This window comes from Platichthys flesus, chromosome 10 (genome assembly GCF_949316205.1).
Source record: "Platichthys flesus chromosome 10, fPlaFle2.1, whole genome shotgun sequence".
Taxonomy (NCBI): Eukaryota; Metazoa; Chordata; class Actinopteri; order Pleuronectiformes; family Pleuronectidae; genus Platichthys; species Platichthys flesus.
The window spans coordinates 14888638-14909451 of record NC_084954.1 but is presented as its reverse complement, the minus strand read 5'-3'; the positions used below and the strand labels follow the sequence as shown (position 1 = coordinate 14909451).

At 42.0% G+C, this 20814-nt stretch overlaps 1 protein-coding gene across 2 annotated transcripts; it reads left to right on the top strand.

Moving 5' to 3' along the window:
- The first annotated feature begins 4016 nt into the window (after window positions 1–4016).
- vsx2 (visual system homeobox 2) lies at window positions 4017–10353 on the top strand. 2 transcript variants are annotated; one of them, XM_062397716.1, is made up of 5 exons: window positions 4017–4530; window positions 4898–4982; window positions 5481–5604; window positions 8846–9026; window positions 9402–10353. In XM_062397716.1, exons 1-5 carry the CDS (start codon window positions 4095–4097, stop codon window positions 9716–9718), a joined length of 1143 nt encoding a protein of 380 aa, XP_062253700.1. In that variant the 5' UTR covers window positions 4017–4094; the 3' UTR covers window positions 9719–10353. The 2 variants fall into 2 exon arrangements, with proteins under 2 accessions (XP_062253700.1, XP_062253699.1); XM_062397715.1 differs by having other exon boundaries at window positions 9339–10353.
- Window positions 10354–20814: the final 10461 nt, after the last annotated feature.

Sequence of the window (20814 nt, the reverse complement as noted above, 5' to 3'; positions counted from 1 at the left end):
ACTATTGATTACTTATTAACATCCATAACTGCAGAATGAATGGTTTATTAGAAGCAATAACACCCTCTGTTTATTTATGCTGTAGAAACATTTAGAACTGTAGGCCTATAATTAGCAAATAGAGAGGATTCAAACCTTGCAACACCAACGAGAAATTGAAATAAACAGTGCAGTTACTCCTTTAGATAATAAAAAAAGTAGAAATACAAGATAAAAGTACTTAATTTCATTTTAATCCTGCTTTGAAAATGTTAATAAAACATTATTATAATCAAGATTTAAGTTAAGTTAAAATACTCATGGTGCAATAAAGGTTTCCTTGTGAGTTATTTAGGCTGATCCATTATTACTGGTGCTTGTGAATCCTACTTTGCTTTTTACTCTTATTGGTGATCCAGGTTAAGTTTATTTAACTATCTTATGCACTGTTTGGTTTAATCTATAACAGTCGATCATTTGTATAAGTTAATCGCTTCAAATTTTTTAAAATTCATATTATTTCTAAACAAACTAATACATGTTCTATCAAGTAACTTGTTTCTATTTCCATTTATTATTGAAGTATAACATACAAAGCCTGACAGAGGAGGTTAAGTACAAGTATCTCAAACGTGTACTTTAGTAGACTTACAATACAAAAAGTGTACTTGGTAGCTTTGTCCCTTATTAAAACGTGGTATCGCAAAGGGATAATTTGCAGAATCCTTATACAATACTTCAAATTTCAGTCTCAGTTCACACAGGCTGTGACCAGACACTTGTTGATGCCGGATGACTGTTGAGCAAGGCTCAGTCTGCTGAGTGTTGATGTGGAAACAGACCTGGCGTCCTCAATATGCTACAAGCACTGGTGGCTGCCTGTCACCCTCAGCAGCCACCCTGCAGCCGAGCAGCCTCTCCGGGTCAGTCCCCGCAGAGCTGCCCCTCCACATGGAGACAGGGAGGGAGGGAGAGGGGGAAGGTTGGTCACAGCTCATCCATCCATCCATCCATCCGCAGTGCGCTGCCTTGACCTCACATAGCCTCTGCTCCCTTATAAACGTAAGTCTGATGTGCCCCCAGTCCTTAAATTAGCTGTCAATTAGTACAAATTAATCAACTCCTCGCCTAATTAAGCAATGTCGACGGGCAGCTTCCAAACATGCCATTGTGGAGGAGCCATGAGAAAGCTTGGAAACTCTTTTTTCAGTCGGGGGGGGGGGGGGGGCGTTTACATGGCATCACATCACGCCCTGTAAGTGCTTTGGGAAAAGCATGAGGCCCTGGCTATGCTTCAGTGTTTTTTCCCCTGACTCGGCTCCACATGTGTGCTGTCATCAGGTTCCCTGAGCTCTTCCCAGCTCAGAGCGTCCCGCTTGATTCAGCAGAGAGTGAATCGCACAAACAGGTTTTTAATCCTGATTTTTAGAGGAGGAAAATCACTCTATGTCTTTGTGTTGGAGCGCAGATGAGTACATTTGCGACACTTTCGTCCTAAAGAACAAGATACAGAATGCACCTCTATAGGATGAAGAGAAGCTCATGTCTGGGATGAACGTGATGAGTTGAGAAATGATCTGCGTCTTCTGGAGGCCACCTAATGTATTCAGTTGTGTTTCCACTTCTGCCGTGACCTTCCTGCTCATAAACAAGTCGTCTGCTTATTCATTATCACCGATGCATTTCAAGCTTTAGCAGCCACATCAGCAGGATGTGATATTCATTACAGTGGGCGGATTTTATTTTTTACCTTCAGCTCTTTGTCAGCGTTTGACCTCTTTTGAAGGTTATAGGCTGGATAAGTTTTCCTGAGCTGCTAACATGTGCTTTTACAAAGGTTTGAGGACACTTTGTAAAGATGCCAGGAACAGGAGCAGGAAAAGTGAAGGAAGAGAAGAGGGGGAGGCAGATAAACAAAAAAAATGTCCAACAGCTGTTTGCCTTTTAATCTGCAGCCGTCACATCCTGCATGTCTTTGATGGTCTACCCAATCTACACGAATGACTGAACTAAATCTTCCCTTAATCTAGAGCCTTATTAGGCAGCCTCTCTCCTGCATGTAAATCAGCCATTTGCACAGGAGATGGATATTAGAAGTCGCACAGAGAAAGAGGAGAAAGTGTCAACAAACAAACAGAAAAGGAGAGAGGGAGATATGGATTGCAGCAGGTCTGATGATGGAGTGAGAGCGGCTGCAGTGACTCGCCTGTAATTGACGGGTCAGCCTGACTCACACCCCTCCATGTTAATAAATGACTGGATCCCAGCGGGCCGATGTGTCATTAGCATATCCTAATAACATTGATTTCTTCATTAATAGAATTTCCACTAAATAGGCCCTAATTACTTTCAACTGGCCAACCACTAATTGCAGCAGCAATATTTTTCTCCTTCTTAATCAGCAGCTCCCTTCACCCTGTTTGATGTAAAGTATGAACGTGTGAGGCTTCAGTTTGCATCAAGTCTCCGTCACGGTTCATGTAGTTATTAAAACTAGTTAGTCACGTCGTGTCACGTCCTCAGGCATCAGCCAGCATTTTTCCTAGTTTTGCTCTGTTAAATATGTTTTTATTATTTCAGTCTATTTCCTAATAGGCTTAATGCATTATAACTGTGTTATCACTGCAAAGTGTGTGCATGGCAAGTGTGCAAAGTAAACATTACTGCAATCCAAAGCAACAAAATGGACCAATTTCCCACTGTGTGGAATGTAATAAACATGAAAAATGATGCCACTAGCCATTAAGACAATTAAGGAAACAATAAATAATTACATAATTTTACACATTTGAATTTTCACCATATAGGCTTTGTAAAAATTGTTTTTTACACACCAAGAATAATCTATGGCCTTGGTCTTTATTCTTTAAAAAAAAAAAAAACTAATTCTATTCAATTTGATATATACTCTAATTAAAATAATTAATTATAGGCCTACATCCAAACACAGATGCCAACTAAATATGTAAATACAATCTGTATTCGATATTGTAGTCTAATGATTGTTTTATTTAATTTCCTGACATTTTTTGCCAAAATATAAGTGTTAGACCTGTGTTATTATCATAATGTCTTAATTAACCATTAACCAGCATATTGTTTCAAGGACTTCAGTACAGTTTGCAATAGGCCTATAGTTATTGGCCTATTAAGTAGCATTGGCCTTTTGGTATTATTTGTATAATGTCAAATGATAATTGTTAATAAAAGATAAAGACCAGTTGAAAATGTATTAGTTTCCTTTTCTGGCCCTTGGTCTGTATCGCTTCCTATTTAATCTGCTCACTAGTGGTATATAGCTGCTGCTGCTGTGGGATTAGTGCCACGGAGAGTGGGTCCGTATCGTCCAGCTGTCGTGGTTGTTGTGTTTTTGGTGTGGAGGGAGGTGGGCCTTTGATTTGCGTGTGATGAGTTTCCCCTGGCATCTGGAGATCAATTATCCATCCGTGTGTGTGAGCGTGTGGCTGCGTTGGCACAGATGTGTGTATGTGTGTGTGTGTGTGTGTGTGTGTGTGTGTGTGTGTGTTTGTGTGTGTGTGTGTGTGTGTGTGTGTGTGTGCGTGTGCGTGTGTGTGTGTGTGGTACTACATACTGATTTATTCTGGGAGATTGAGGTAATTTCATCTAAACCTGCAGCATCTCACAGTGTAAGAGGTGTGGAAACAGATCAGTGTGCAGTTCTGAGCAAACAAAACAGATCGAAATAGTCATATCATGCAGTTTTATTTTGAAGTCGGTACAAATATCCTGCTTCTTTTGTGTGATGCAGTTGTCATTGTCAGCATTTCTCCTCCTGCAGCCTCGCAGACACCTCGCTCCTCTCTGGAACCTGAACCCTCTCCCCCTGTCTGTCCATACACTCCAGTGTAAATGCAGATATGTCTCCTGGAGGGCGGATAATAACATCCGTGATCCACAGGAATCCTGAAAGCTCGCAGCTGATTGGCTGCAGGCTGTTGCCTCTTGTCGGAATGGACCTGTTGGATAAAAGCGGCGTATTCTGAAGGACGCCTGTGCGTGTGTGTGTTAGTGGTAGGACCATGCACTGGGGACCAGCCTGAGAGACGCTGACATTACGCAGAACACAGGCCAAGTCCAGCAGCATCACCATCACGATGACGGGGAAGCAGGGCTCCGTGCTGTCGGAAAGTTTAAACCTCTCGGAGAAAAGCTCCCTTCGGGCCGCGGGCGGCGGCAGCAGCAGCCTCCATCCGCCGAAGAGCACCGCGACCCACCCGCCGCCCAGGTGCACCGGCTTCGGCATCCAGGAGATCCTGGGGCTCAACAAGGAGCCGTCCGCGGCCCCAAGGAGCGCGCTGGGCTCGCTGCCGGCCGGGGCGCACCTGATCGCAGCCAGGTCCGTGCTGGGCCACGCCGGCATGGGACTGGGTGTGGGTGTGGGGATGGGATTAATCGGTCCTGGTGGGATTCCGTCGTTTTACAGCCAACCCGCGTTTTTGGAGACGGTGCTGTCGGACGCACGGGATGTTCACCTGCAGCCGCACAGCAGGTCCGCAGGCCCGCTGGACATCAGCCAGTCCGCCAGCTCAGGTGAGCCCCAGTAATAAGGTGTATATAATATAATACAATGTATAATACTAGACTGAGATAATAATAAGTATTACTTATAATGGATACTAATAATAGCCTAAATATTACAACCACTGCAATGGGATCTTTGTGTTTTTCTTATGAACAAGCTACCTTTCATGTATTTCCTATTTTCTTAACACTTTATTATCATGATTAGCCTTCATTATTTTTCCTGTTATTATGACTGTTATTTCATTGAAATGTAATATTGAAAATAAAAAGCATAATATACACAGGAGTGTTTGTCAGTGTCAGCAGTGTATTTATGATAAACGCTGTTATCTCTTTGTTTATCCTCTGTATTTTCTCCCTTTTTTAAATCCAGACTCTGAGGATTTATCTTCAAATGAACGAAAACTCTCAAAGTCATCTGTAAGTCAGAGCAAGAAACGCAAGAAAAGACGTCACCGGTCAGTCAATGTTTCTGCTCACAGGCTAATAATGTTATTGTTTCAAGGAAATGAATGAATTCACTGTTATTTAAACACCATGTGTTTAACTTCAATAGAAAATCTGACCTCACGAAAAATGAGTTTTGCAATGCTGATAATTGCTCTTTGTGTTTTTATTTGGATGCAGATAATACATTTTTGATTCAATATTTGGTATAAATCAGCCACAGGTTGATCCGATTTTCCTCCATTATTCCTAATGATCAGGCTTTTGTCTGACATGGTTTGGTACAGCAGTTCAAATGGATTCATTTAAAGACCCAAATTATTAAAAGATGGGGATTGTTCCACCTTCTAAATATTAATTGTTCTTAACATGTGTGTTTTTATTCCTACTGTGTTTTTTACTGTCGTTTAAATCATTTAAAATTAAATCATGGTCTGCAGCATCTTCTTGGCACAATAGGCTCCATGTTGAACTTGTCCTATTTAAAACGACACCATGTTCTCCTGCAGGACCATATTCACCTCCTATCAGCTGGAGGAGCTGGAGAAGGCCTTTAATGAGGCTCACTACCCGGATGTTTACGCCCGAGAGATGCTGGCCATGAAAACAGAGCTACCTGAGGACCGGATACAGGTAACTGCTCTTTGGCTTCCTGTGCTTTTAGGAGATTAAAATATAATACTATTTCAGATATTTTTCAAACAGGACCTTTTTTCTTCCTCTGGTGTTTGAGCATGGAGCATTCTGCTTTTCTATTCCTTATTATTTTTGACATGGGAGATTTTTATTAATATGAGGGTATGCTTTTTTAGGGAGGTTTAATTTCATTAAATCCAGTTTAGATGAATTATATAAAGTTTTGTATGGCTCTCATTACAGTACCCAGTACTCAATTATATTTGGCGTAAAGAAATGCATTATGCAAAAAAAAAAAATTAGGTTGAATGATAATCAGAAAATAAGCAAAAAGCTCCTAAAAGATGGGTTTACAATATTTAAATAGATATAATTGTTATATTTTTATTCTTATTGAGATGCGCCCAGCCAAATATATGTCCAAAATATATGGCTAATAAAACCCATAAAGGCAGTTAAAGAGTTCAAGCACAGTATTTCGTATATATAATTTAAAATGGCACCTTGCACATGTATCATGTAATCAGATAATCTTGTGATCAGTAGAAGCATCTTTAAAACGGGAACTTGCAGTTTCCCCTAAATTATAACCCCAATTAATTTGCGCGGATATTCTAATGGTTCACCTAATAAATAAGCACCTGTAGGTCCAGATGCAGTGGGCTCGTCCGTCACTGGTGTTAATAACCTGCGGTGATGTGTGAGAGGAGGCCGCCGGCTGCCTGTGTTTGCAGGCTGGGGCCAGGCTGAGTGAGCGGCCGCAGATCGATCACCAGAGCCCCGCTCTCTCTCCCCCTGTCTCCCTCCTCCTCCTCCTCCTCCTCCTCCTCCTTCTTCTCTTCCTCCTCCTGCTGCTGCTGCTGCATCCTCGCCAGGACAGATAATCTCTCATCAGCCTGCACTATAGTTGGATGTGAAACAATTTGTTCTCGGAGAAGGAGCCTAACGACCTAATCAAGCTATCAAGGCGGAGGTAGATTGCGGTGTGACCTGCACCATCCATCTGCCCGGGCTGCCTTTTTAATCTCATTCTCATTAACGGGCTGCAACAGAGGATAAATAATAATAATAAAAAAAAGGAGGGGGAAATAAATAAATAAGCCACGGAGGGCCCCGCTGTACCCTAAATAAAATTAACACCCAATTTTCTCATTGAGTGTAATTAGTTAAATCAGAGCAGCTCTGGAGGCTGCTGCTGCTGCACAGACGCATGGAGGGAGTTCAAATGAAATAACTACATTGAATTTATTAGCACGGGTCAATAGCGCTGCTCCCGGGAGTCCCGGTAGTTTAATTTCCCGTGATATTTGCCCGCCTGGCCGCCATCGATTGGGCCCGAAATTAACTTATTTTTCAATCAGCCTCGGCGCGCCCCAGGGTCGCTCCTCCTCACCGGGTTTCTTTTGAGGAGCAGAGAAGCAATTTCTCCGCTAAAAAAGGGAGAGAAAAAAAAGTACATTGTATGAAATAAGGGTTATCATCAGAATTACCAGGGAGGAGGAGGAGGAGGAGGAGGAGGAGGAGGAGGAGGAGGAGGAGGAGGAGGAGGAGGAGGAGGAGGAGGAGGGGGGGGGGGGGGGGGGCTTGGGAGGGGAGTGGAAAGCTCGGTCTTTTTCAATTTGATATCTGTCTGCTCTCTGGCCCCCTCCTCTTCCTCCAGGAGCCATCACAGGGCCCTAAGTAGAGTGTTTAACAGTCCTGTGTTGTGCCATACAATCAATGTGGCCCCTCACTGAGCTGACGGATAACCTGCGGGGCCTTCAGCAGCTGTGGACACAGTGTCTGCATGTGTCAAAGCAGCTATAATGGCTCCACGCAGCAGATAGCTGCAGATGAGGCCTGACAGGAGCCACAGATCCCTCTCACCTGGAGCTGGGGATAATGGGGAATCAATGAGTCAACTTCTACCTCAAGTTACACTGAATCAACACTGAATGGGCGGCTTGTGGCTCGTGCAGCTTTAGAATAACCACGGAAATGTGGAAATTCAGTTGCAGCAAAATAAACACACGTGTTCCACTTTCATTAGGGGTTGGCAACTACTGTCTCCTGCATGGTTAATATAGGAAAACCCATTAATATAAACAGCTTTGGGTTCATATAAGAAATGTTGTTGACTAATTGGTCTTAATCATTTGTATACAGCCACAGCACATCTGGACCATTTATTAACAAAATATGAAACATTTAGAGATGGATTACCAGCATTCATGAATGCACCGTTTTAACTCATACTCATGATATCTCATAACTGATTAATAAAGGATTAGTCATCATTTATGAATTGATAATAAAGAGAGAACCTCATTGAAGGTTCATCGATTTGCAGCCGATTTGAACATCCCAAAAATATACAACATCGACTAAACAAGCAACACAGCTAAAAGAACATAGCACTAAATGGAAATATAGGGTACTGAGTGACAGGGTACAAATAAAAAGCTGTAACTCAGTGGCTTATAAAAGGGAATCCTAGAATGAAGGGATTATCTAAACTTCTCTGAAGCCAGAAAGGCTTCTACAGTCTTACGAGTCATTTCTGGCCATCGCAGGTTAAAGGTCACCAGTCACATTAAGTTCCATCATCTCCAACTAACACAAAAAAAAAAAAATAGTGATCGTCGTAGAAATAGTTTTTTATCAAACGTTAAGATTGAAGACATGATTTTCTTCGGCCAAACAAATCTGTTTGATTCCAATGATCCAATATTAACAGCCACATACTGTAGTTCCCTCACTGGAAACTGCAGTAGTGCTTCTAAAGCTTGTACAGGATAAACAGATCATTTCATGATAGTTGCATTTGGGGTGAGGGTTATCGGTATCTGCATTTATTTTTTATAGATTAAGGTCAACTTTTATTATATAGAATATATGATACAGAAAAAGGCTTTTTCTGCATCTCTATGGAGTCATCATGTCCACGACAAATTGTAAATTATTACTATTTAAATTTTCTGAAATTAATCAATACATTAATTACAAAGAAGTGTACAAAGCAGAAAAATGTGTGAATTTGTGATTCTACATAAAATATATTATTTTTTTAATCCAAGTTCCACAGTTTTTCCTTTGACATATTATATAGTTCTTTATAATAATTATGGTTCAACTGTAAAATATCAAGCTTCAATGCCATTTATTTCTATATCGTGGGAATCGTTGCCAAAATTTGTATCAGCCTTTATATCGGTTTTATCGGCACGAAATGCTGAAGTGATGTGTTTTCCTGTCACAGGTCTGGTTTCAGAACCGCAGAGCCAAGTGGAGGAAGAGGGAGAAGTGCTGGGGCCGCAGCACTGTCATGGCAGAGTATGGCTTGTACGGAGCCATGGTGAGGCATTCCATCCCTTTGCCTGAGTCCATCCTCAAGTCGGCCAAGGATGGCATCATGGAGTCCTGTGCTCCCTGGCTGCTCGGTGAGGCTGTCGCTTTGGGGATTTTGAGCATTTAAACCGTATGACTCAAGCTTCTGAAATTATTTATAGCCTTTTGTATGTAGTTGATTTAAGGTTTTTCACACATAAATATCATTTCTACAAAAGTTCATTTTGTGAAAGTGTATATGCAGAATCTGTCTTCTTTTTTATTTTAAGTAAAGGAGTTACTTTCATTTGCTAACTACCATTTAAAGCAAACAAACATTTCATCTTCTACCTTGGCTATGATTTACCCTTGTCCAATCAGACATTATATTCTAAACCAGAACTATTTTTGCTTGCTATTTTCAGTCCAAGATGGCTTACCAATCAACAGACGCAATTCTAAATCTGAATACCCGCAACTCTTTGCAGGGATGCACAAAAAGTCCATGGAGACGGGCGGTCCCCCGCCAACAGGGAAGTGCGACGAGCCCCAGCAGCCCAGCTCTCAGAGGGCGGAGGAGGCTGAGGCAGAGGAAAAGAGGTCAGAGGGCAAGCCCGCCATTTCTAAAGAGGAACTGAGAGAGAACAGCATTGCTGCACTCAGGGCCAAGGCACAGGAGCACAGTGCCAAAGTGCTGGGGACGGTTTCTCACGACCGACTGCAGGCGGGCAAACAGGAGAGACAGGCGGCCGAGGAAAACGCCACTGATCCCCTGAGTCCAGCAGAGGAGGAGAAAAGTCCATAGAGACTGAGGACAGTTATTCTCCCGAGTGGATGCAGTGGCCCGGCTGCTCTCAGCATGTGTACGGACAAACCCCAACATAAAACAGTGTCCCTGCAGAGTGTCATCCTTCATCGACTTCTCTGAAGTGGCCCGCATCTGGACTTTCTGGAGGAGAAAAACTCATCTGCCGCGAATGCACTTTTATCTGATTTATTCCCAAACTTGCTGTTTACTCAGAGTCGTTATTTCTGGTGCATAGTAGAGAAGATGGAACCAACTCATATTGGTGTATATACAGAGTTGGAAGAGTCAAATTTTATCCATTATAACATTTATAATATTTTGATTAGAACAACCAATCACCAATGAGCAGTCAGTGTCTTATGGGTCTATATGTTCCATTGTTGACGTTCATTTTAATGTTGCTTGTACCGTTTGTAAATGGTGACATTTGAAATAAGAACCATCCCACCGACAGTACTCTTTTAAGAGACAGAAAGTAAATGTTGTCCTATATCGCGCTGTACAAAATTGATATGTTAATCTCTCTCTCTCTAAGGCACAATTTTAAATCATTTTCTTTCTCTTGTAGTCCTTAAAATGTTTGTGTATTCCTTTCCAAATGTGTATAACTCAAAAATACAAAGCATAAAAATAGAAATAGCCTTTTATTAAATGTGGTGTTTTCGGTGTCTATTTATTCCGCTGTTCCTTTCATACCTGCGACAAATGATTTGATTGTCAAAGCATTACTGTAACTCTTAGGCGGCGTGAAGTTGCCCTTGTTGTCGCTTGATGCTTCGCCGGCTGGGCTCATTAGGAGACAGTCCCCCGGCTGCATGCTCGGGTTGGTCCCCATAATCCGTCGCAGTTGAGAGCGTTCAATTTCAGATTAAACTAGGGGACCGGTGCTTTAGGGACGGGAGAAGAGAGTGAGAGCCCCCCTCCCCTTATGAGCAGGCCCACCTCAGCCTGATTTAAAGTCACTTTAATAGATGGTATTAGCAGCCAACAGTCCGTTTCATCCTCTTATCTAAATACTTAACCCAAGTCTAACAGCTTTATATGTTGGCAATCTCTCCCCCCCCCCCCCCCAGGCTGTTCTTTAAACGTTGTATTAGGCCACTTGAACTCCACTTTACCACACATGTGTTCGCATTAGCCCTAATCCACGGAAGATTTTACACTTCATCCTCAGTTAGCTCTTTGGTTCTCTGTAAGGAGTGGAACCAGTGAATTCCACTCCTTTTTAAAAGACAGCAAGAAAAAGTGATTATCAATATGCTCCTGCATGTCTCTGAACTGAATGGATCTCAGATTGAAACCATAGTGTCACCTAATGGAGAAAAGGTGGCCAATTACATTGTTGACGTGAGATAATATACACACAATGAGTAGTGATGGCTGGGGAAGGGACTGGAGTGTGTCAGGGTAATACATGTTGAGGCATTGAACCTAGGACTAAATCTGATTGGAATATTTAGAGCTTTGTGAGGAGAGTTCATTCTTAAAGATAAAGGACATTTTGTTTTACACTTAAAACTTAAAAAGACCTGACCCTAACAAACCATACATCTTCATCTGTTACAGACAACATTTTTGTGGATATATTCTGAAATCTATTTGCTACAATACGATCTCCAGAGTGGACAGTGATTCAATATTTTGTTTCTGGTAAATACCAGTCGATAAAGAGACAGCCCCACTGAAGTTATTCTAGGTTGAAAGCTAATTTCATTGGTCTCCTTTACTTCTCACTGTTCTGATGCTCAGCTACTTGCAATGTCCGCTTCCTAAGTCACCAAAAGATGGCGCTATCTGTGAGTGATTATCAGTTTTTAGCCATGTTAGCTGCATATGTCCTCAAAGCGTCACTCCACTGTGGTCCTGACTGGAATATCAGCTATTGGTCGGATTGCCACAGTTTTTGAACATTCATGGTTCATAGAGGATGATTTTGATGCTCCTCCTCTCCTGGATTTATCACGTCCGACCAGGAGGTGCCTGTTGGCTTGTTTGTTTGTTTGTCTGTTAGTTAGCAGCATTAAAAAAAACGTTTGAGGGGTTAACTCAAAACCAGGCACGTGCACAGATAGACCCCTAGTGGTGGTCAAGCACTGGCCCTTTTGCCCTGGCTGAGAAAAGTGCCCTTCTGCTGGAGCCCAATTTTTTCTTCAATCATCAATATTTAAGAATAAAAATTACTCTCTCTGTCATCAATTCCCCCCAAATGTGTTTTGATATCTGATATCACTCCAACATGCTCCGCGGCGCTCACAAGCCCCCGCCGCGCCCCTCCCTCCTCCTCCACTTCGTGCTCATGCAGCTGAGCGCTGCATGAGCGAACGCAAAAGAACGCGTTCATTGAACACGTTCACTTTTATGAGAACGACGAACTGAACGCAACTCAATGACAATTTTTGAATTTGAACGGTGAACACGTTCATATCGTGGCGTCCTCGCGTACAGACGAAAGGGAACTGCTCTCTTTATTAGTAACTTTATTAAAGTCCAGCGAACACGACACACTTCTTGTTCGTAACCATGACTCTCCTATCATCCACCACTGTATTCTTCATTCCCCTTCCTCATTCACCCTTGATACGCCAACTCATCAGCCAATGAGAGCCTGCCATCCCACAAAACTCTGCAGCCATTGGCCTAGAACTGTCACGTGCCCCACCCCTACCTGCTCACTGACCCTCAGGACATTTCAATACTTTCTCCTCAGGAGAGACGCTGTCTAAATCGAATGCTTGCACCATGTCGTTGCTCAGTGCCCGTAAAATGTCCTTGATGTAGCCTAACCTAAACCAACTAACTTGACTTCGCACTACATTACCCATCACTCATGGCACACATATCTCTGGCCAGTGTCTTGGCTCCGAACCGTCGTTGGGAGCTCAGCTTTCTGGTCAGGGCCGGCCCCGGCAATGTTGGCCACCTAGGCGAGATTTCAAATTGGCGCCCCCCAACATACACACGCTAACTGTCATGCATCCCCAAGAACGTTTGGACTGTAAACAGATGCACACACAGGCAGATACATTGTAAGCTATAAAAAACAATACAAATATATAATAAAAAGTATCAAAAGAGTCCTGTACAGATAGCATATCATGTCATGTCGTCACAAATAAACATTAATGATGTCCACAATCGGGGTGAATCTACATTGTTGTGGTGCTTTCTGAATTGTGCACCTGATAATTTAATCTTTTTTTGATTCATCTTTGACTCTAACCACAGTCTATCACCGCAGCGTCAGGGACACACCTGAGGCAGAAGCGCAAATTCTGTGTGAGCCGCAGCATGACTGTTCACACAGGGAGCCTTCCAGGAGGATGTTTTAGATGCTGGCTTGCTTGTCCGCGGAGCCACAGGTGGTGACATCAGCAAATGTCCCTACTGTGCTGGCAAAATGAGTAGGTTTTTATACCTCTCTTTGTATGCATCATGCTTCTATGAGGAACTGTTGTGAAGTGAAATCAAACTCCCTTATTTTTTTTTCTGTTCATGCTGGAATAAAGTGGCTTCACTTGGTCTGACGTTTTCCAATCACATCTTTTTAAAACACCACATCATCATCATCATTTCTCCGTGCTGGTTCAGGAGTAACTGATGCTGGTCTTCACCGGTGACCGACCCACGCAAGCCTGTAGCCGCCGCCACCCCCCACAGGAGATTATGGGCTTGTGTGTGTGTAGCCTCAGCGCTTCCCGGTTCTTCCCGGTGCGAACAGCCCAAGTATTTAACAAGGGCGAGGAAAGGAGGCAGACTACTTTTCTCAGCGCTTCTACCTCCGGTGCGTCCCGGGGTTAGAGGATGATGGTGTGACGTTAATGTATTGTTTTACATTGCATGTGTCACGTCATGATAAATCAGTCTCCTGTGTCGCCTGTACCAGGTGCCGCCCCTGTCACTGATTATTTTGGCTCGCTGTCTGGCCGGTAACCAGCCGTCCGGACCGCTCCGTGAATAAGGAGGAGGAGATGTTTCTTTACTTGGAATGCGGTCACTTTATTTCTCGGATATACAGCAGGAGCAACACTCGCATCACCTCTAGGTGGTCCGTCACTTCTCGTTATAGGAACAAACTTTAAGCGTCTTTTCCCACAATACCCTGGTGCACTACGTCACACACTACAAACTTTCCTTAAAGGGGCAGGCCATACCTGCAACACAACAGCTCTCGGTCTCATATACAGATGGCAAGAGAAAGCAGAGAGGGATTTTACACACAGTCTGATAAAGATTCCGACAGTAAAGGCAAGGAGTAGTGATGGATACGGTACCTTAAAACTATGATATGAACTGAACTATGAACTAGTTCATGAGAGTTGAAAACTTGCACAACAATGCCCGCAGCATCAGACAAACAGGTAACGTCCTCCGACATTGTTTGGTGATAAATGAACCACAACATTAGCGCCACTGAAAACATTACGTCGCAACTGGTCGGACGTTTCCTAAAAAATAAACAAACAAAAAACTCTGTGATTTAAAATCCTTATCCAGCTGTTTACTGACGTTTGTCATGTTTAATGAAGAGAGAGAGGGAGAGAGATACAGACAGACAGACAGAGAATTTAAAGGCAGTTTAACTGTTCTACAAATTAGACAAGTTCACTAGTTTTGTTTCATTTAAAATCGTAATTATTGAAATGAAAGGTAGGTCTTAAGTTGAGCTACATGACAGTCTGGTGAGGTAAATTGTGGTATATTACTAGTGTAATGCTGCTTATGCTTCAAATCTGTCAGAAAACAGTAAAAAAAATGTGTGTGTACTGTGTTGTCAGCTTTATAGAGATTATGTAAGTCACTCTTGATAATTATGCACAACATTGATTTATCTCATTTATAAAATTTGCAGCATAATGCCAAGAAAAGAGAGACTCCAAAAGCAGAAGGACAGGGAACTGCAGCAAGCAGCTCAGGGTAGCAGCTCTCTTTTATCTTATATCAGGCCATCAACTAGTAAAACAGATGAGGGAGAATCAATAACCCTACCTGGTCCAGAGGAGCCCATCACATCACTAACCCTAACCCTAACCCCAACACTAACATATTATTTGGTTATTAAAGTGTCTGTGCACATGCCTGCTCAAAACTGAAGGATGTGCTATAGGTCAGGCAAAGTTCCCATCCAATGTTGGTGTGGATCCAGATGAGGGGGTGGATCCCAGGATTGTTTTTCTCACTTCCTTAAGCATTGTACGGTTTTACAGACATTCTCACCAATTTCCCAAATTCATAGAACTTGAAGAAAAAATCTGTTGTATTCAAGGAAGTGATATCTATGAATCTGTTTAATTTGGTCCAGCTATACTGAACTTAAGGGACTATTGGGCCTTGGCCCTTGGCCCAATAGCCGTTAATAATATGGGATGTTCACAGTCATTTCTTCTTCTTGTTGATTAATTTCAGTTGTATCTGGGTTGACAACTTGCGCTCATCTCTGCCATGACCTTGTAAAAACTTCAACTGATAAAATAAAGAATGATTTGCTGGGAGCAGTTAGAACAACATTCAGACTTTAACTTCAGGGTAATCAAGAATCACACTTTTAAGATGTAAGCAAACAAGAAATTAAATTGACCACACCCTCCTTAAACAAGAAATCTCCCAGAACCCTTTGAGTCTGAGTGAGTAAAATGATTTGTAATGGGCCGAGCCCTCTCCTCCACAGACCCCCGCTCCAGTCCAGTTATTGAGGCCAAGACATATCCAGAGTGAGGATTACAACTCTAAAGTGCAAAGCTGTGTAATCCTCTGAGAGTGGAATAGAAGGCTGCGATAGATCAGATTTGCTGAAGATCAAGCTGTTTACATTGGATATGAGGAGGTAATTCACAGTATCCCTTATGATGGACAGTCTGCTTGTTGAAGACCACCATAAGATCATCTCAACCCACGCAAAGGGAGATCAGAGGGAGGTTTATGGAAAGATTTCCACTAATGCAATATTAACATTCAATTTCTTTTGGATGGGGTATGATTTCATTGGTGAGATTAAGTGCATGTAGATCATTTTTGGGAAGGTGCTTTGCTCCTGTTGCGTGCTCGGTGGAGATGAGACACAAGATGACGGTATCAACCAGAGCAGTGTTGTGTGTGTGGTGCTGCTCTGCCCTCTGCTGCACAGAGTCGTCAGTGCACCTAAAGCCTGAGGACGTTTCAGAGTTAGCTAAATCCCTTAATGAGAAAGGCATTACTATATTATCTATAGTAATAGTCATATTTATCGTTTATAATCTTTTTGGACATTTTATGAATATAATTATATTAAATTGAAAACGATTTGCATTCTGCGAATATTCTCAAAAACAAGTTGAAATTTATCACAGCTTATTTCAGCCTTGCACACAAAAGCCTACATATACAGCTCTGGTGATCTTCCCTCATTCCCAAAGGGCTCTCAACCTTCTTAACAGCACCGTATGATGATGATGTAAAGAAGATTACAGTATGTATACAAATCTGCCTATTTACATACATGAATAGTGTTTATTCCAAGTATAAATATATGCAGGCACTTGTACGTTTAGAAGTTCAATTATTAATTATCTTGTATCCTCTTTCAACTGAAAATTGTATTTATCTTAAATTGTTTTGATACTGATGATCTAGAAATGTATTTTTCTCAAAAAATGAGTATAATATTCATGACTCTATCTTACCACAAATAAGAGAAGTACATTGTTTCAACCACATGGAGGCAGCCTTGAGCTGGCTTCTGAAACAAACAGCCCCATTATGAACCCGATGTAATTGTAAATAAAGTCACAGGTTCACAGTCACATATTTGACCATCAGTAAACACTGTGGATATGAGTCCCGGTGCTGAAACAACATGCACGTGGATCAGGACACTGATTCCCACCTGTCAGGCTGACAGGAGGAGGCTTATATCACCAGGTTTCAAGCAGACATCATCTGCTGTCTTGATCAATATTTGTCATCTCCCGTCACTCTGGTGGAGCTCCCAGCGATGAGGCTGTCTGCTGTGGGTTAATGGAGACAGGAGTGATACTGCAGCTAAATGATCTTTCCTGGCCGGGGGGCTGATTTCATCTCCAAGGTTCATCTTTCCACAGATGTTGTGTGGTTGATCACACACAGCCGAGCAGAATCATCATCATCATCACCTCATGTGTCGTCAGTACTCTGAGTTTGTCTGAGGTGTTATCTGTTTAATAACAACGTCAGTTTATCCCCACACGCCGTTTGATTAGGTTGCTTGAACTGAGGAGACGTCTGTGGCCTTTTGATACTTCATTCTTTCGTCCTGACGGATTAAAGTCCGATGACAACAGATGAAGGAACAAGGCCGGTGAATAATGGAAATTGAAATGGATCTCATTTCCTCACCTGACCTGCTGGCATTTGATTTAGCATGACAACAGTTGCCATGACCTATTATTTTTCTCCATATTCGATATTCATAAATGACTGAGCAGTTCCTAAATGATGATTTCTCTTTGATTTATCCCCAAAAAAGGCTCTTTGATCAATTTGCGTCAGGATTACAGGGCGTGCTGGGAGTTCTGTGTCCCAGGATAACCTTCTCTGACTCGGCTCATCCAAGTTTCCTCTCTGTCATTGCTGCCTCGTCTAGTAATCGATAGCTACAGGTTATCTCTTGAAGTCGGACTTGACACAGCACCAGCAGACGTCCACTACAGCCATGTACAGACCCACCCAGCCTTCACTATTACCGGATATTTTCAGCAGGCCATCTGTAGGCAGCTTCATATGCCAGCTCAGGTCATGTGGACGGACCATAAAATATATTACTCGCTGTTTACTTTATCTCACCAGCCTTTATTACTTCCTGCTTTATATTTCTGGCCTCACAAAATTAAACCATATCACCGCCACTCCCTGTGAGGTGTCAGGTTGCAATTAAAAACCTATTGCATCTCAGAATACAGCTCCTGTAGGATGCTTTGAGGAATAGCAGACTGGAGTGAAGTGTCCGGTTTAATCACGAGAAGAGAAGAAACATGAGCAGATAGACAGTGCTCCCTTGTTGCTCGAGAGTGATAAGTCAAGCCAGGAGATGAGGATGTGAGGTTTCTTATCTGTGCAGAGTGTGTCTTTCCGGGCGCCACAGAGAGAGCGGGGGGCGAGAGATAGGCCTGTTGCTGTGGGACAAAGGTGTGAGGGCAGATAAGCATGCAAGCAAATTCTTCTAGGATGAGCTTAAACTCTGATGTGTGTGTTGTGTGTTGTGTGTGTGTGTGTGTGTGAGAGAGAGAGAGAGAGAGAGAGAGAGAGAGAGAGAGAGAGAGAGAGAGAGAGAGATGTTGACATCTGTTGTGCTAAGAGTTGCTGTAGAGATGGACTCATTTCCTGATACATGCTGGAAAGTGCCATAGAAAATTTGTTGTGAATACAGAGCTGAGCGGTGGTGGGAGAGGTTCACAGATCTGAGTACTTCTCCTATAAAAAAGGACAATACAACAATGTAGAAATAATCCATTATAGTTGAAAGTCCGGCATTTAAATCCTGAATGAAAGTACTGATCTATTATCATCTTAAAGAGTCAGTTGGATAGAATTTAGTGACATCTAGTGGTGAAGTTGCATATCGCAGCTGACTACCCCTCACATCATCCCCCTCTTCCAAACACAAAAGAGAAGCCTTCAGAATGAAATAAATTCTAGGGTAAAGAAAACAACAATTCACATTTCAATATAGTTTTTTACAATGGATTGTGTGACATTTTTTTTAAGTAATCAATAATGAGAAAGGAACTGGTCCACTGATCCAATCAAAGCAGGCAGGTAACATTAGGCCCCGCCTCCTGCAGCAGCATCACTATCCTAAAATAATCCTAAGAGGCTGAAACTCATCTATAATGAAGTACTACACTCAGCAAGTACTTTCACATTTAATACTTGAAGTATATTCAAAAGCAAGTACTTACTTTATTTTACTCAAGTAGGGAAGTTAACATGAACCTTTTACTTTACACTGCTAAAAACTACCAGGGCACTAAGACGAACTGACACAGGGGAAACAAAGTACAGACACCAGCACGTTAAGGGGGGAGGGGTTATATATACCAAGGCAGCATGAAACACATGAGGGTAAGAAGTGAGATCTGAAATAAGGGGGAACATTACCGACGTCAAACTAAAACAAGAAAGTCAAATTTGACCTAACAGGCCGACCCTCAGTACAGTATATATTCAGCTTAATACAGGTACTATGTCTTATACTGCTACCAGTTCAAGGCCTCACTTCTTTCTTCCTCTGCTTCCAGATTTTTGTCACTTTTAAATTTATAGTCTTCAGCCCCTAATGACACTGACTCAGCATCATTGGAGGCAACTTATCCGCTTTTAAATGGCACCCACTAGAACCAGAAAAAAAGCTTCATACAACTTTTTATATGCTCCCAAGGATTGGTGAACGATCCTGATGTGTTAAATTGGCAGAGTTCTTCTCTAATGAACACGAGTGATTACAACAGGAAGAAAAATAAATATTTCGGGGGTTTATGTGGAGACGTGACTTAAGACAGGCTGGGAAAAGAAAGAATCACTGTGTCTTCACTGTTTGAGTCGATGCTGTTATTTGATCATTGCCTTTCATTTCTGTACAGTGCCAGATATGAATGTAGCTCCATCAATTGCCGCAGACATCGTCAGTGCTGCTGTTGACTTAGAAGAAACCCCAGGAATAATCAAATAAACATTCAATTATTTACTTGCATTGAAGATCTCTGGATGAGCTTCAAACCGCATGAGCATGTCTGTAATCTACCAAAACGAACTGTGTGATTTGCATTTGAAGATCTCCCACACAAAACAGAGCCAAGAGATTTCTATATTTTATTTTATTTTATTTTATTTTATTTTATTTTATTTTATTTTATTTTATTTTATTTTATTTTATTTTATTTTATTTTATTTTATTTTATTCAAATGTACCGGCTGCTATGACGACTTAATTTCCCTTCGGGGATCAATAAAGTAATCTATCTATCTATCTATCTATCTATCTATCTATCTATCTATCTATCTATCTATCTATCTATCTATCTATCTATCTATCTATCTAAATCAACCAACATTTTCCACACATCACTTCTATCTTCCCACTGTGGTTTAATGCGGTGCGTTGAAATGATTCCTGCTTAATTTTGAGTCTAGTTATTTGAAAGGTTTTTTTCAGTTAAACAACGATATAATACACACCTTGTTTATTGTAATTGTAGCAACCACTTCAGATAAGAGTTATTTTTCAGAGGAATGACACCAAGTGGAGAAATTGTTTATGCATCTGTTGTCCCTGCACTGTGAGGGGTGACAGGTATTTTGTCATGGCAGCGATAGGCATCTGAAAATGTCTTTCAGTCGCAGGAACAGTCAAGTGCATCATGCTCCTTATTGATGGAGCACTCAGCTCTAATGTCTTTGATTTCGGATAAGATAGTTATATATAGAAGCTTCAGCACAGACAATTCAATTATTATTACATTACATTACATGTCATTTGGCTGACGCTTTTGTCCAAAGCGACTTACAATTAGTACACTCAACATTTATTATCAAAAGACGGAAGTTGTTTACTGTGGTAGATCCAATAAAAGGTGTTCATACATTTGCAGAAGTTCCGAGTCAACCTGCTGCAGCCTCTTGGAAAGTTTTTTTATTCACATGGGGGTGGATGACTAATAAAATCAGCTTGCTTCTGGTGGTCTGAGCCAGCGATGTGCGAGCAGGCGTGGGTGAAGCTTCCTAGCGATTGCAGGCGCTGCACTCGCTCACAGAGCGAGCCCACTCCAGCATCCCATACAGCTCCCATTGATGAGAGCGGCACTTTCGCCCCCATCTCCCCCATCGAGCCACATTTCATGCATTAGAGATTTGGAGAGAAGCTGCGAAAGAGAAAACAGACAAATTCAGGAACGGGTCAGGCTGTGTTGTCTTGCTTACTTTGCTGCTCCATTTAGCCTCATGCAGTAACTTATATACCATTGTTTGTATCACCTATAGGTGTGGTGAATCTTTTTGTCTTGTGCATCTTGAGCCTGGTAAGCGATCAATACTCCAGCACATAAGATCCTCTGACTCTGGAGGATCAGGTTCTGAGTGGCAGGTGG